The 17,091-nt window shown below is 36.2% G+C and overlaps 1 protein-coding gene across 1 annotated transcript; it reads right to left on the bottom strand.

Moving 5' to 3' along the window:
- Positions 1-689: 689 nt before the first annotated feature.
- HDAC2 (histone deacetylase 2) lies at positions 690-17,086 on the bottom strand (the record flags this gene model as incomplete). The annotated part of the gene is made up of 12 exons (XM_010186991.1): positions 690-1,361; positions 1,577-1,634; positions 2,377-2,532; positions 3,366-3,496; positions 5,551-5,659; positions 7,510-7,650; positions 9,072-9,180; positions 9,290-9,382; positions 12,836-12,977; positions 15,012-15,150; positions 16,044-16,118; positions 17,026-17,086. Coding segments are annotated over 12 exons (1,245 nt in total), but the record flags the coding sequence as incomplete, so codon positions are not given.
- Positions 17,087-17,091: the final 5 nt, after the last annotated feature.

The following is a 17,091-nucleotide window of genomic DNA, read 5'->3' as shown; positions in this document are numbered from 1 at the left end:
AATATTAAAAAGACGTTAAGAAAACAAAGCTTTTCCTTTCCTACATATATTCAAGTATTTCTACGTTTAGTGGAAGTTATTCTCATCAGAAAAAAAGTCAAATTAGTCAATCCATGATGTGCCTTCAGAAGGGCCTTTAGTGAATATACAATTTGGGCAGAATAAAAGTACAAATAATCCAAAGTAGTGCATTGGAATTTTAACCTGAATTAATCAATTAGGCCATAGAGCACAACCTCAGAATTTTATTGAAGGGAGAATAGGTTAAAAAAAATAATTAGGTAGTTATGCAGTTCTACAAACTTATGTGCTCACTGCTCTGAAATCTCGATACCACAGCTTGTGCATTTCATTAAATGTGAAACTATAAGGCAACTGTTGTAGAGTGAGAAACTAAAAAAGGAATGTGTACACTTGGGTCTCTGTTTCAATTCAGGCACCAGAACTAATTGATGAATCAAAGAAAGGCGATAAAATTTTCTTTTTAAGGTGGACAAAGCTTTATGCTACACATAGCTGAAAAAAGAACAGAATGGGTTGTAAGTTAAATACAAACTTTCACTTCCCATCTTGCAAGCTGTGAAAGATGACCATGTACAAATTTAATGAACAGCAAATTAATCAGTCTTTTGGGTAGATTCTGAGGGCGGAAAAGGTTCTTGGACCGTACAAGGTATGTGATTGCAGAATTTTAAACTTTGTATGAACTTGCAGTTTAATGCAAATCACCTTACTCCAACATCTCTTCACCCATGTCTTCAGCCTGGTCAAACATCATGTACTCATATTCCAGTACATTCATTTGCATCCCTTGCAGAAGCCACTGAACTGTGTGAAGTCAATGAAAGGGACACAGCTCAACTTATGTGTTTGCCAGCTGTCCATTTAAATCCACTAGATACTCATAAAGAAGTGTAACCTTGCTTAATGTATATGGGGTTTTTCCTCTTTGTAGTTCAATGATGGACAAAGACAACCAAGTACTTTTTTTTTTTTTTTAATAAAGATAAAATTACAAAAAAGGTAAAATCAGCTCAGGAAAGGCAAATTACTTTAATAGATCAGTTTAGACATTTACCATAATAACTCACATCCATTTTTAAATACTATTACATAAAGCATGGTGAAGAAAGGAATTTCTGCCTCATAATTAGAAAACTCACAATACAACTTGCCAAAAACCAGAACAAAGCCGTTTGAAAATAAATACAGTCCATGCCAAATAGTACAAAATGAAATCAGCAGTCTCTCAGTACGAAAACTTTTCTTCTTTTAGGTATTCTCCAACTCTAGTATTATGTTCTGCAACTGATGAGAGGCTATCTTTTGTTCAAGGATTGTTGAGCTGTTCTGATTTTGCTCTGTACAAAGGCAAAAATAAACTGTTAAGTTGTTCCATTTTTTTGATTAACTGTTTTAGAAATGCAATTTTGAATTACTACTGTCACAAGTCTAAAATATTTAGTATTATGAGGAATTAAAGGTGATCTCTACAGAAATCAATGCGTCATAATATTTTAAATTAATAAATACTTTTCAAAAAGGTGACATTCATTGTTAATTAATTAGGGTTTACCCTTTGGCGTCTGTCTTTTCACCACTGCTGTCCTTGGATTTATCCTCCTCCTTAACATCTGAAAAATAAAAAGATTTTAAATACACTAATAGATGCAAGAAAACCTCCAAAGACTTCAGGTAAAAAAAAAGCAGACCGAGTTACATTTTCTGTACATGCTCCTAGACAGGGGGAACTAACTTTTAAAAGAAGTCACTAGTTACATATTAACATACACCATTAAAGGCAACCAGCCAAAGGAGTGATCTGGGTACAATGCCAAGTGATTCAGAAATACCTTCAGGCAAGTTGCTCTTGACTGGCCACAATGGTATGCAGTAAGGAGACCAGGCTCTCTCCTGAGCTCCATGCAGTGGTCTTGTAGCCCCAAGATGTAGTAGCCTGTTCTTGGAAAAGTCTAGAGTCCTTGGAATTATGCTATCCGCAGAACCCTTCCCAGCTTCTCTTTCAGAGCAAACTAGTTGGATCAACCCACAAAAGCAAATAGGAACAAGCTCTTCGTTTAACATATTTAAAGCAAGAACCTTTTTTATCTCTATTTTCACTAAGCTACATAAATTGCTGGCTCTAAGATTTGAAGCTTGCGGGAAAGCAACAATAACTCTTGGCTGAAAATACTATTCTGGTGTGAACAGCTGTATCTTTAAACTGATTAATTTTAAATAGATGCTTTACATATGATGGAAAAAATAAATCATAATCTCAACAGCTAATTAACTTAACAGAAAACGCATCTTTCTCCTGGCAGAACTGACATTTGCAGTTCTAAAACATAAGATGAATTCACACCAGAGTCTTACCTGCTTTTTTGTCCTCTGTTTCTTTTTTGTCTTCCTCTATCCTGGCTTTCTTTGCTCCTTTCTTATGATCGGCAACATTTCGTCGTCCACCTTCCCCTTCATCTTCAGAATCTGAAAATTCTTCATCACAGGCTATGCGCTTATCCGATGCTCGAACTAGGATGCAGAGTTATTAAATTAATTGAGCATGAAGTCCACCAACAATAGGCCTATTAAAAAAGAACTATCAAATACAAAATGGGTAATAATATAGTATAATTTAATGCTGATAAACTATATTATGGATAAAAATACTGTCTTTTAAGATGCGCTGGGACTCATGACTTCCAAAAACAGCTTTACAGAGATGCAGTGTGGAGGGTGGGAGTATTTTAACATCTATCAAATAAATTTCAAATACTGGAAACTAAATCACAGGAAAAAATGTTATGGTTTCAACAGTTCAGAAAATGGACAGTGCATTGGTAAGAGGCCACAGAATTACTTCAATCACTATCAAGAAAAGGTTAAACGTAGCAGGAAACTCTTAGTTATAGCTGAAGAACAACTCATTGTCCATACAATGGCTAATGGTAATAAAGTGAAGGGTAGTGTTGCAAGTAAAAAAGTTTTTTAAAAACATAGTATCTCACTTTACAGCAATGTGGAACATTATTTTTTGTTAACAGTAAAATACAGAAGCCAAGTCCTGTATTCCTTTAGTTACAATTCATCTGAGATTTCTATAGTATCTATTTTAGATATGAAATAGCCAGGCTGTTTCATAAGATGCAAAAAAACCCATGTTCTTTCAGCACTTCTTTAGACCTAGAGATTTGGCTTTGTGCACAGATGCCACCTTAAGAACAGCAAAACTGGCAGACCAGTGGCAAATTCTTTTACTCAGGAAACAAAGTCACCAGTCTTCCAATACTGCACTACTAGGACTAGGGTTCTGAACAATTAAAACTCTACTTGGACTTGTTCTATCATGAAAAGACATTTCTTACTAGAAATGCGTTTGTCTGGATCCTCCCCATCCTCATCTCCACTGTCTTCATGAACAGCATCTTCAGGAATGGCCTGCATCTGTACACCAGGTGCATGAGGTAACATACGCAAGTTTTCAAATAAGCGTTGCCTGCAAGTAATGGACAAGGAAAATTACTACTACACAGAAGTAGCATTTCCTTGGATTTTGTATTTAATTCTGAAAACTCTGTATTAAAAATTAACCTGTTTTGCTTTAGTCATTGTCAAAAAAAAGTATGTCCAGAAAGCTTCCCATCTCTAACAGATCATTAGTACCCACAGTGTACTTGAACATCATTTTTTTTGAACTTTTTAAACATGCATTTCAATCAACTTCAATCTTCAATTCCACACAGGGCCAGCACAAATAGTACTACCTACTTGGGCTGAACCAAATGACAGTATTACCCCGTTTATAATAAGCCAGAGTATCAAGTAGGATAATAAACATTGCACTTTCTTAGAAAGAAAGCCAGACACTTAAAGCATGAAGACTTCCACACTGTGTGTGGCACTGATGTCAGGGTCAAGAGTGATCCATCTGGATAAGATTCTGTTTCAGGAAGAACAGAGAGAAGTTCTCTCCTATCTAAGTAACCTGATGTGATGGACCCCACACTCCAAAGCATCACATACAGGAAGAGATAGAACACTGGACTTCTCTTGAGACTTAAAACTATTGTTCCAAAGAAGTCCAAGTAGAGAGAAAGGTGTAGCAAGTGCCAGATATCAGCACTTGTAACAACTGTCTCAGTATCTTCTGCCCAATTTGAGGAGCTAAATGGCAACTAGTGCTTTTTCGGAATCCTTACAATCTCTGTTCAAATCACGGGACCTGGCAAAACAGCTTTGCCAATCCAGGGAGTCCCTGCTAAGATTAGGTCTTTGGGAAAGCATACAACTTACTGAAGCAGGCTTCTCTGAAATGATTGGTCATTACTCTTCTTGTGGGCGCTAGAACACACAAGATTTCTGCCCAGGGATGTGTTAAAGAGCAAGCAAATTTCACAGTCTACTTGCACCACAACAGCTTCAACAATACACAAAGTACAGCAAGCAGTCTGGCAGATAACCAGCTGGAGCACTATACTACTACAGAGTAATTTTGTAGAATTACATAAACGAAAAATAGGTGGGCTTTTTTTTTCCCCTTGCACGTTATTAAAAAAGAAAACTGTTTCATCCAATTCTGATTTATATATTTGTGCTATGAACACCAATCAGTCTATCGATCAACCATTTCAAAAATTAGTATTTTAACTGCTTTGGCAAATTTTACAATTTGACAGTTTTACAGGTTATAACAGTATTGGCAAACTTCTACTGCTAGCTTCACATCTTTTTTCTGTTATTTTTAGTAAGTAAAAGAATTCTAGTGTACTGTTAACAGCCTGTTAAACTCAGGGCAGGGGTGGGAGCTTATTCTTCTAAACTCAGAGGAAGGATAAGCCACAGTAAGCAAAGAGTACTTCAGGCTAACCAATTATCACTTATTACTTGAGCACAGAATTGATTGAATCTCCATCTCTGATTCGTTTACAATCAAACCTTCAGGATGTGAGGAGGAATAAACTAAGTTTCAGAAGTGGCACAGGCTAAAAACAAATACCACGCTTATAGCTTGGCAATGAACACTTCTCAAACCTTGTGGATTTGTCAAACCACAGTCACTCAGTTGCCTGCACATATATCACTGTCTTTCCACATTTTGGATGTCCAAACTCACATATGACTTTGTCATTTTTTGTAGCTGTCAGCTGTGAAAACAATCTCAGTTCACGTTTAGACATGGAGCTGAGAATTAGAAATCCTAATCATCACAGCATACCAGCTTCTTTCCTGGCAGGATAAACTTTCTACAAAATTAGAATGGGAAGCCAAGTAAAACAGTCATCTCTTTGGTTGCTGGAAAAAGTAAAAATCCAAGCTGGGTATTAAATGTTCATATTTATAGTCACAAGACTTCATAAGCGAACATACTGTTGTAGGAACAGACTTAAAAAGTCTCTCTTCTGACAGAAATGAAAAATACTTCAAAAGTATTCAGCACTTATTTTTAGTGTGTAACAGGGAAAAGCGCACAGTTTTCAAAACTGCCTAACAATCAGATCTCTGGAGAAATATGATCCACATGACCTACTTGATAAAGTACTCGATACTTACTTGATCTTCTCCATATATTCTGGTGTATTCTGATTAGTCATATTTGAAGGACTAATATGAAGCTTGAAGTCTGGTCCAAAATACTCAAAGTAGTCATTGTATGGCAACTCTATAAATCAAGACATAAAAAGACAACTTTGTGACCAAAAAAAGATTTTAAACATTTTCAATACAACAGTAGTCTTGACAGAGGACTATCAAACCTGAAGCATTCAGGTAAGCAATAATACTCAATACTGCCTGAACTGTTCAGTATTTTTCCTCTGAATTATTCAAGAGATGAACTTAAAACTTTTGGCAAAATACAAAGAGCAAGAGAAAGCTCTACTGTTATCATGTTAGAACTTACACTGAAACAATAAGTAACAAATTTGATAAAATAATTAAAAATACTACTTCTGCAGAAAAGGCAAGATCAACTGATGATTTCTTACAGCTGTTTTCAAAGTTAGTCCAGTTTGAAAAGTCTGAGCCATTCAAAAACATTCCTTCAGTAAAACACATAACACGAATTACTAGGCTAAGATCACAACTAGTTCAATATTCACAGTAAGTGCTGTACGGTGGTTCAGTGATGCCTGTCTGTTCCTCCTCTCCTCTCACTTCTTTGTATTTTCAGGTAATGGTCCCTTCACTGGAACATCTAATCTCCAAAATAAAGTCAATAAAGACTTCATATCCAGGAAAATGGCAGTATTTTATACTGACTACTACTGTATCTTCCCAGATAAAGTAAGAGAAATCTAAAAAACCTAGAACTCTTAGGAAACAAGAAATTACTTTCCTATTCAAGCATTCGAATGAAGTATACTATTGCTTTCTTTTTTTAATTTTAAATTTTGTTAAGATAGCTCACATAACCAAGACTGAGTCAAATGGAAGAGTGGAAGTCAACATACTTTCACAGTTGCATTTCAGTCAAATATACAATGAAGTTACGTTTTACTATGTAAAATTGACATCAAGCCTTCCAAGATCAATGAGTCCAACTGTAAACCTAACGCTGCCAAGTCCACCACTAAACCATGTCCTTAAGCATCACATCTACGTATCTTCTAAACACCTCTGGGGATGGTGATTCCACCACTGCCCTGGGCAGCCTGTTCCAATGCTTGACAACCCTTTTAACGAAAAAAAAATTCCTAATATCCAATCTAAACCTCCCCTGGGTCAATTTGAGGCTACTTCCTCTTATCCTATCACTTGTTACTTAAGAGAAGAGACTGATACCCACCTTGCTACAACCTCCTTTCAGGTAGCTATAAAGAGAAATAAGGTCTCCCCTCAGCCTCTCTTCTGAAAGGAGGAGGGGAGACCTAGAGAGACTTGTGCTCTAAACACCTCATCAGCTTTGCTGTCCTTCTCTAGACAAACTCCAGCATCTCAATATCTTTTTTGTAGTGAGGAGCCCAAAACTGAATGCAGTATTCAAGGTGCAGTCTCATCAGTGCCGAGTACAGGGGGACAATCACTTCCCTGGTCCTGCTGGCCACACTGTTTCTGGTACAAGCCAGGATATTATTTGCCTTCTTGGACACCTGAACACACTGCCAGCTCATATTCAGCCAGCTGCCGACCAACATCCCCAGGTCCCTTTCCACCAGGCAGCTTTCCAGCCACTCATCCCCAAGTCTGTAGCGTCCCAAACCATATTGATAATGTTTGTATTAAAACCAGTTACAAGTAAGGTTCCGTAAGTTTTACGTGTTTTGGTTTTTCAAGAAATTATTTCCAAACATTTAAAGCTTTTGCTAAGGCATAAAAAAGCCCCAATTGCTTAGGTGTATTTAGTGCATAAGCTACTGAAAAATTATTGGCTAAATCCTAACAGTAACTTCCTCTATAGTTTATTCTAAAATGATGCATTACAGTCAGCTATAGAAACGTTTGCTATCTGTTCACTTAAACACTCCCATAATTATTTCTTAATAAAATATTAATTTGTGCGTTAGTATTTACCATTAGGTATTTCACAGTCTAAGGCAACAGCAGTTTCATACGTCCAGCAACGAGCAACATTACGAATAGTATATCCTCCTCCTCCTAACATCAGCAATGGCAAGTTAAAAGTCTTTACAACTTCCACACATTTAGCATGACCTGTCAAACAAAAGAAAGTTGACAATATAGACAAAATGCCTATTAAACAGAAAAATATATAATGAACTATTTAATCAGACATATTGCAGTCACACTTATCAAGTGAGAACTGAATTTATTAAAGTAAACCAGAACTGTCTCCCCCAAAAGCTAAGCACAACCTCTCAAAAAATCAAGATCTACAGATAAGATGTACTAAATACATAGAACATTATCCACCCCGGTCTTCAGAGACTTTGCATGATGGTATATCGACGCTGTTCTGAAATGCTCTTGAAATGTTTAGCATTTTGTCTTTTCATAACTGGTATCAATACACAGTAGCAAATCTAGGGACAATTTCTTAGGCAAATGCAAACAGGGAAGAAGGGAAAACAGCAAATCAGTACTTGGTCCTTTCTACTTCTAAATTTGAACCTGTATTAGAGGTTGCTAAGTCTTGCTTACAGAGTGAACTGGTGCCAAGACAGTACACACTCCAGGGAGATACAGCATACTGAAAGGCATCTGTAGGAGGCAGCAGCTCTCTTGGTTTCCAAGATATGCAAGATGGAAAAAAATCTGAGCTGTATGGGCAACTGAAGTAGCTTTGCCACCTGGTGCAAATCACAAAAAGAACCCTGAAACACTGCAGACCCAACAGATACTATACTGCATTGTGCTGCCTACAAAACTAATTGCCTCATTAACAAAACACAAAAACAAGAAAACCCAGAAAAAGAATATAATTCAAACAGGCTAGATTCAAGGCTTAGCAAAAATTCAATATACAGTGAACATTTTAATCAAATAAATACATATATAATTAATAATAATAACAATAATGTTGCTTGCTAAATTAACATCTAATCCCAATTTTCAGAATCACGCTTTTGGGTAGAAATATAAATAATACTAAAATAAATTAATTCTATAAAAATTAATGTTAACGTAAGGCTCATTATAACAAACACCACTATAAATTTAACAACGCAGTGAGTATTCTCATTTCAGTAATACCTATTTCACGCCCAACAAGGTGTTTGATGTTTATTATCTGTAGTCCTGCTAAGTGAACCACTAGTTTTGTTATTTGCCCATCATAGCAAGTGTTGCAGTAGGACAACCGTTGTCATCCTGTCATTCCTGAATGTTGCTTTAAAGCTACAGAAAGCCTGTGCATAGAAGGAAGGGAATCACTTGAGTGGCTAGGAAGAACATGGAAAACCAAGCTTCTTAACTTTTTTAGATGGACAGAAAGAAAGAGGCAACTTCTGGGTTTCTTTTGGCCATCCCTGTATAGCAAAGAAAGAGGTGATTAATCATAGTAATGAACAAAATTTTTGTGACTCCAGTCCTCATCATGCAAGTATCTTGAAAAATAGTGTGAAGAACAGAGGTTTCTATTAAATAAAAACTTACAGACACACTCCTATGCTTACCTTTAACAGTAAGATTAAAGCATCCCAGCCTGTCACCGGACAGTGAATCTGCTCCACACTGCAATACCACAGCACTGGGCTGGTACATCTCCATTACTTTGGATATAATCTATTATCAATATAAAACAACAAGCTGTTTAATCACATTATGAAAATAAATCCACAAAAATGAAACTAATATGTTTCCAGTGAGCTAAAAAAAAAAAAAAGCCACTCACTGGTTTGAATATCTGTCCATATGATTCATCATCTATACCATCCCTCATTGGAAAGTTGACAGCATAGTATTTGCCTTTTCCAGCACCAATGTCCTATAAGCAAAAGATGACAAATGCTTTATTACAAATATAGAAGTACATTATGGTATCACGGAAAAAAAAGTCTACACAAGTCTGCTGAGCTATTTTGTAACATTGTTCATGATTGTAAGGGACAAAGAGGTCAAGTACCATACTTGATTCCCTTTCTCTCATGAAGTCATTTTGGAATATAGGAATTGTAAATCTGCGGTGAGTACACTTGATATTTTAATCCAAAGATTAAGACAAAAAGACAATACATAATTGATCAGTTCAGCCTGTAAAAATCATTAAGCAGAAATAAGCAAGAAAGCTGAGAAAAGCAGTGATACTTATTCTCAGTGCTATACAGAAGATTTGGATTTAGGAAGGTTTATAAAACTCCATTTTCTGCAAACATGGGATGAAGAACTAGCTGCGAGAAAAAAGGAAGAAAATTAAACAGAGGACACTTGTAGGTGCCCTTGAAGAAATTGAGACCTTTTATACAAAAAAAATGAACTTGCAGTTTATTCTCAGTTTCATCAGGTTACAAAGGAGGAACCACAGTAGTCTATCTTACCAGCTTTCCTGGACAACATATGCATTAAAAGAAAAAACCCTCTGCAAAAAAAAAAAATCAAGTGACTAAGCCCTGAATCCATCCACTTCTGCTTTGATGACCAACTTAAAAATCCCTGCTGCCACACATTTTCATTTCCTCCCTTTAGCTTACCACTAGAACAGACAGAAACAGATCCAGTTTACAGAGCAGTTCTCTGCCACTAAATGGTGAACTGGTGAAGACAGTAACATTTAAACTGTTCAGCTTGGCTGTAAGCTGTAGTCAAATAGCAGCTCTGCAGAAAGTACACACTTCAAGTCCAACATCCTTGAAAAACTACAAGTCACCAGGTAGGATGGCCCAGCAATACAAATACTAAACTTCTCACCACTCGTTACTGAAATAATAATGGACTTTTTCCCTCTTCTTGAACAAAGCCTCCTCAGTAATGAATGCAAAAGTAATGCGTCACTTCCAGTAACTATCTTTTGTTGTGGATGGGAGGACAAACACAGGGGCAAATGGCCAATGCAGCAGAAGCATAATGTTAACAGTTGACTTTTTTTTCCTTCTTCCAGCACATTATTAACATTTTATAGTATTGCAAGATTAGTCACACTGAAGACCCCTGCTGAGCTCAACTCTGGCCGATTTGTAGCATGATAGTTACCCACAATTTCCCAAAGAAAATCACCTAGGCTTTCAGATGCTGATTTTTCTGGAGGTGATAAGGCCTTGGTCTCCAGAATGAAAAAATAATTAGAAAAAACATTAAATGGATCTTATCCTAAAACACAGCAAAGCCAAATGTTCACACAATTTCCTACTAAACAGGGTAAGCTACTCAATGGATGTTTTTTTGTAACTGACACTTGCGAATTTTATAAACATTAAAGAAACAATACAGCATTCTGGCAGCTATCCATTCATGAACAGATCAAGTTTCCTTGCAGAACACGGGCCTCTACATGTGTATATCTATGTGTATATATAAGACAAGATTAGTGCTATCACCTAAGATGTGTAGCAATCAAATAACTTACTAAGGACACTGGAAGTTCAGTCTGCACAATACCTCCAGTAGAAAATGGATGAATACAGCTGAACTAGACAAGCTCCATAAGATACAGCTACACTGATGGAGCTGCAATCACAAAATCATCAGCTGATGCATGATTTGTTCCTGCATCAAGTAAGTGTAATCTGACCAGCAAACTAGACCAACTAACTACAGAAACAAGCTTGAATGGAGCCCACTGACAAAAAAAAAAAAAAGATAAGATTTGGCTGTTAACATTGATGTAAATAACCATCAACAGCAGATCAAGTTGAGAAGCAGCAACCAGCACAATACTGGTCTCCAGAAGGAACACTGACTTTTCAGAGCATTAGTTCTCCTTCTAGTTCAATTAGGCTTGCAAGCTCTGGAGGCAGGAAAAAAGCTTTTTTTTTTTTATATGGGGATGTAGTAATTGCAATAAAGCCTGATGAAGTCTGCATGCAGACAATGCTCATTTCGAAATACTATCTAGCAGCACAGAATAAGAGTTAACATGCCTGAGGTACCATTTGTCACTGACACTGCTAAAAATAAACAAACAAATATCACAATAACACACAATATTCTTCTATTTATTTCAACTGTGTATCTTTAAATTCTTTGTGCTGGGTGTGGCAAGGTGAAGAATCCATAAACATCTCTGTCGATGGGAAGTGCTGTTTCTAAAAAGCTAAGATATCTAACCCTTAAAAAAAAAATTCTAGCCAAATTCAGCAACAACAGCTTGCCGTTATAAACATCCTGGTCTGAGCTGCTTTTAGCTTGAAGCACCACTACCACCTTGTGGCCAGTGAAGTTTTAGCACACGGATAAAAACAATGCCTAATTCGATTTCTACCTAAATCAATTCAGAACGCAGTTTAATGAAATCTAACCACTGTAATAACATTCAGCTCCAACAACCACACTGAAATGAATGCTTAGCACCACACTGATTTAAAGCTCAACTTTTGCTTACTTCTGTGTCCTCTGGGCATTATCAACACACTGGGGAGCACACATTTCGGCAATGTTAGCAGAAACTCCTATCTCCATCTCTTGAATAGATTTGAAAATAGTAGGAAAATAGTGAATTCTTTCCCAATGCAGAATTTGTGCAGGTCAACTTTTCTGAAATGTTTACATTTTTAAAAAAAATTAACTGTACATACACACTAATGTACAAAGCTGCAAATACCAAAGGAGTGACTTACCCTGGGACTGTTTCTGATAAAAAGAGGCTTAATGTAAGAGTTTGAAGCTAGGAATATATTAATCCTGATACTTAAAATATTCTTTCAAGCTGTGAAATGGAACAATTTCCTGTTCTAATAGACAAGAGTCTAACACAATGAACGACTAACTTAAAATTAATATAAAGGGCCAGGAAAGTTGGTTTCCATTCTCAGCTTTGCCAGAGATTCCACAACAGTTTACGCAACTGAAGCTTTGTGACTATTAAAGCTCTGGCATAAAGTTATTCTAACATTTGAATTAAATTTTGAAGTAATGTAATCTCCAAACAGCTACTTTTCACTGTATATGCAGAACAGAAATGTACAAATACTATAAATACACACAGTCTTCCTAGAGACACTTCCAAAATCTGAGTGAACTAAACGAAGCATATATTTGAACTAGAATTTTGGACAATTTATCCAGGTGTTGATTTCGAGTAGAAGCAAGTAATTTACTTCCCCGCTATCCTGTATTTTTTTTTTCTAAGGTTCTTCAACAAATCACTCTAGACTCATAGATTTTTCTGAAAACTTATGGCTGTGTAACTGGACATAGTTATTGTAACCTAGTACTAAAACAGTATCTACAAGCAAGAGATTCAGAGGGAATTTATCACCTAATGAAATTTCATGTTCAGCCTTACCCTAAGGTCTCCCGTGCCTGGAAAATATTCACCATACTTATGGAATGATACTGTCATGACACGATCTGTGGTATAAAATGCTTCTTCAACACCATCACCATGATGGATATCAATATCAATATACAACACTCTTTGGTGATACCTAGAAATAAAATAATGCATGAGAAATCATCATTATCTGTTCTATTCATAATATACTGATACAAAACAACGAAAAACCTAATGAAAAAAATCCAGCCAAACACTAAAATCCAAGATTATGATAATTTTGATTATTGTGGTTGAAGTGACCACATGCTTTTAGAATTCTCAGTACAGTTTGGGTAATAATGAAAATAAGTTTATTTTTAGCAAAATAAGTATTTTAAGTATATAATGTATTTAGTATTTATCCCAAGGTGTCTAATACCGTAGAAGCTATATACCCTGTTTCTGTTCACACCACTTTCTGTTGTTCACATCTGCTGAATTCATCCCTTTTGCAGGGCATTTCTTTTTGCCTTCTCAGTAATTACCAACCCAGTTTGCACTAAAATATCTCTTAGTGTATGCTCTAAGTAGCATAGTGCCAGAAGCAGGAATAACCCATGCTCTGTAAGTCCACAAAAAATAGATTTAGCTACTTATTTTCCATCAACTTTTCTTCTTCACCTCTGCAACTTATATAGACACATTCCTATTTTCAAGTGTATCCTGCTTACTATTAGCATGAAATTATTACACTACTGCTTAGTGTTTCCTTAAATACTGCAAGTTTCAGATAATTTTATTTGAGACTGACAAAGAAACAAGTTGTTTGAAGCCACAGAGCACTGGAAACATTAAGTAACCCTTAAATTCTATGTTGTTCAGTAAAGAACAAAGGCTATTAACATCAGAAGACGCATTTTAATCATGCTTTGCATAGTGCTACTGAATGTGAGTCTCAGCAGCCATAAATTCAGGCAGGCTAAGATTTTTCACCTAACAAGACACAGAACGGGACAGTTTCCTACAGTTACATAACCCATAACTATTTGAAAGTTTCCTTCTTTCACATGCACGTTAAGCCAAAAAAAAATTAAAGACTAGATCACAGAAAATGATACTGCTTTTCTTAGACTGCAGATCTTGCATATATGCTGTACATTAAAATGAATATCCTAATTAATAAGTTAACATTAACTATTTGTCAGTGTCTTTAGAAACTTCTTCCATCTTTAAAAAAACCTCCAGATTACAGCTGCTTCCCTCATCCCTCACCAGCAGACTCAGCTGCTCCATTCACAGAAGTCAAATACCTAGAACACTTTTTATAATATGTTATTAGAAGGGATACAGTGCCCTGAAGCAGCACAAGTAACACTCAGGATTTGAAATTTTAGTGAAGCATTACTGTTTGAAATTAATTATATGATCACTTTTTCATTACTCCTCTCATTTTTTATTTTGCAGTCACAGCAACCACAGCTGCTACTTCATTATTGTTCATAATAGTCATATTAATTCCTGTAACAATCCAAGGAAGCTCAGTGCTTGATCTTCCCTGAATATTCCTGTTTGGTTTAGTAAGGATTCAAATAATAGGAAACAAGCAGGCATATTGAGAAAGCAAATGGGTGTATAATTGAGAGCACTATGTGTAATGACACATACAGGTCATCTAAGCCTACTGTTCTGTCCCCACGAGCAGCAAAAGGAAATTAACATTTACAGAAAGCACGCAAGCCTGTCCATTTTCTGAAGTCTGCTACTCTAGTACTTCTCCACCACCTAGAATCATAGCATATGGTGTTTTACAGGGTGCATCGCTTCTTGGATCTTTAACATCCATTTAGAGACCTTCTGTCCATGGTTATGTCTGATCTCTTTTTTGAGCCTGTTGTTGCTGTCTGCTTCCTTCAGCGTCCTGCAGCAGCAAGTTCCAGAAATTCACTATCCTCTATGTAAAGATGTACTTCTAAAATATGTGTTTTATCCCTATTAGTTATGTTTTCAGCTTGCCTATATTTTAGTTTAAACGTCTTGCTGAAGCTAAACCGGGCAGAGCCTCGAGTTTTTTTAACTGAAACTGCACAAGTTCAACATGGGCTATGAAAACCCACTGAAATAATAATTACAATACATATCTTCAAACATTTAAATATTTGAAATTGACACTTCCTATAATTTTATCTTGTTCCCATCATAAACTTACTTCAGTAACTCAAGGATAGCAAGCACAATATCATTGACATAACAGAAACCAGATGCCTCTGATTTTTTGGCATGATGAAGTCCTCCAGCCCAATTAACAGCCATGTCAGTCTGTTGTCTGTTCAATTTCACTGCCCCAGCTGTAAAGACACAAAAAAAGAAATGCAGTCAAAAACTTCTGAAGGCCTTTAAATGCGGTACATGAAATAGTATCTTAATTTTTGTAAGTTGATCCTAGATCTGATCTCTTGCCAATACTGAGATACAGACTGTTAAATATGAGATGTATCGAGTAACTGTTATATGATTAGTCTTTCTTTATTAAAAAAGGTCCTTATTTTTGTCTCAGTTTAAAACATACTATAAAAGTTTTTAGTTGCTGTCTGCCCTGGTTTCACTGGGGTAGAATAATTGAATCAATTTGCTATTCGGGAAAGCTGCACATTTGAGAAAATTGCAGCACTCGATTCATTGGTGGGAACAAGACTGGTAAGACATTTTGTTTTAGTTTGTGCCAGCCCTGGTATGCAGGTTGCCATAGTGATCAAGGTCCTTAGCAGTTTGAGTTCACCAGGTGCAGAAGCTAGGAGGCGAGAAAGCCTGGACAGACGACCCAAGCTGACAAATAGAATTATTCCTTACCATAAACATCATGCTCAGTGTAAATAGGGGAGTTTGCTGGGGATGGCCCTCTTTCCTCAATGGTCACCATGTCAGAGGGTCTCACGCATCATCCTGCTCCCGAGGCCTTCCTTCTCCCCCATTCATTGTGGCTGTCACTCCTTCGTTGGAGCTGTGGCACTCAGTGTTTGTTATCCAGCACTCACTACTGGGAGTGCACAGCTCACAGCCACTATACACTGAGTACAACTTTGTGTATTTTATATTAATATTGGTATTACTATAAGTTTCTTTTTATTATTTTATTAAATCTGTTTCAATTTCAACCCATGGATCTCCTTTTCTTTTCCCAATTCCCCTCGACACAAACATAATAAAGCTACAAAATAGCTAGCAAACAATCTATACTTACCAACAGAGCCTCCAGTTGACAGCTGACAACACTCAAACAGGCCATCAAATACAGGACAATCTTCTCCAACATTAACTGTGTAAGAAATGTATTACTTTTCAAAAACACTATTCCAATAGCATTGCTGTATGCATGGATAACACAGATGCAATGTTCATTCAGCATTTTAACTACCCCTACCTCATTTTTGTCAGACTAAATTTTAAAAACTGAAAACAAAGTAAAGTCTTTATAATCCAAGATGACTCCAAAATATATTTTTTGTCTGTTTCCACAGGAAGCTTTTTCTCCTCATCAACAAGTTAGTTAGATAATTTTTAGATTTTTGAAGAAGTGCTGATTAGCATAGGTCATGTTAAGAACTGGACAATTACTTGAAACAATAATTTGAAGAGAATAAGGCATCAGAAAAAGGTTACAACACTGCCTTCTGTATTTACATAATAGCAGTCAAACTGCATTCCTAACAGTACTTTGAGCCTATTCCTATAATTAAAGAAATAAATTAACAGAAAGAGTGAACAGTGAATAACATACAATTTTTACTAACTCCTCTCAACAAGAATAAATAACTTATTTTCTTTACTTAAAAACATTTTCATGCATAGATTTTTATTTCTCTACTGTTCTAAAAGCCATTCTTTTTCAGAAAGATTTTGCACTAGAACAGATGTTAAGACACTTTTGCATATAGCTCACAACTAAAGTTTAATGCATGCATTAAGCACATCTAGAAAAGGGAAGGCAAAAATCCTTCCATAAGCTTAAAGAACATTTTTGGCAATATGGCTGCTTTTAATAGAAAAGTCCCAAAATTAGTGTAGCTAAAGGCAAGCACACATTACTCTTGTTACAGTATTTCTCTAAGCCACCTACACCATTAAGCCACGTTCATGCCTCTGTATTGGTGAACATTTAGTTTTAAATAATGCTAACCATCAAAGCATGCACACATAAGACTTAGCCTAATGTTGACACTTACATCTCTGCATTTGCTTGCTGTACTCCGACATATTGTCAGGCCTTATTGATCGAAGAAATTTGATGT

Source organism: Mesitornis unicolor, unplaced genomic scaffold (genome assembly GCF_000695765.1).
Source record: "Mesitornis unicolor isolate BGI_N332 unplaced genomic scaffold, ASM69576v1 scaffold28256, whole genome shotgun sequence".
Lineage (NCBI taxonomy): Eukaryota > Metazoa > Chordata > Aves > Mesitornithiformes > Mesitornithidae > Mesitornis > Mesitornis unicolor.
This window is presented reverse-complemented; position numbering and strand designations above follow the sequence as displayed.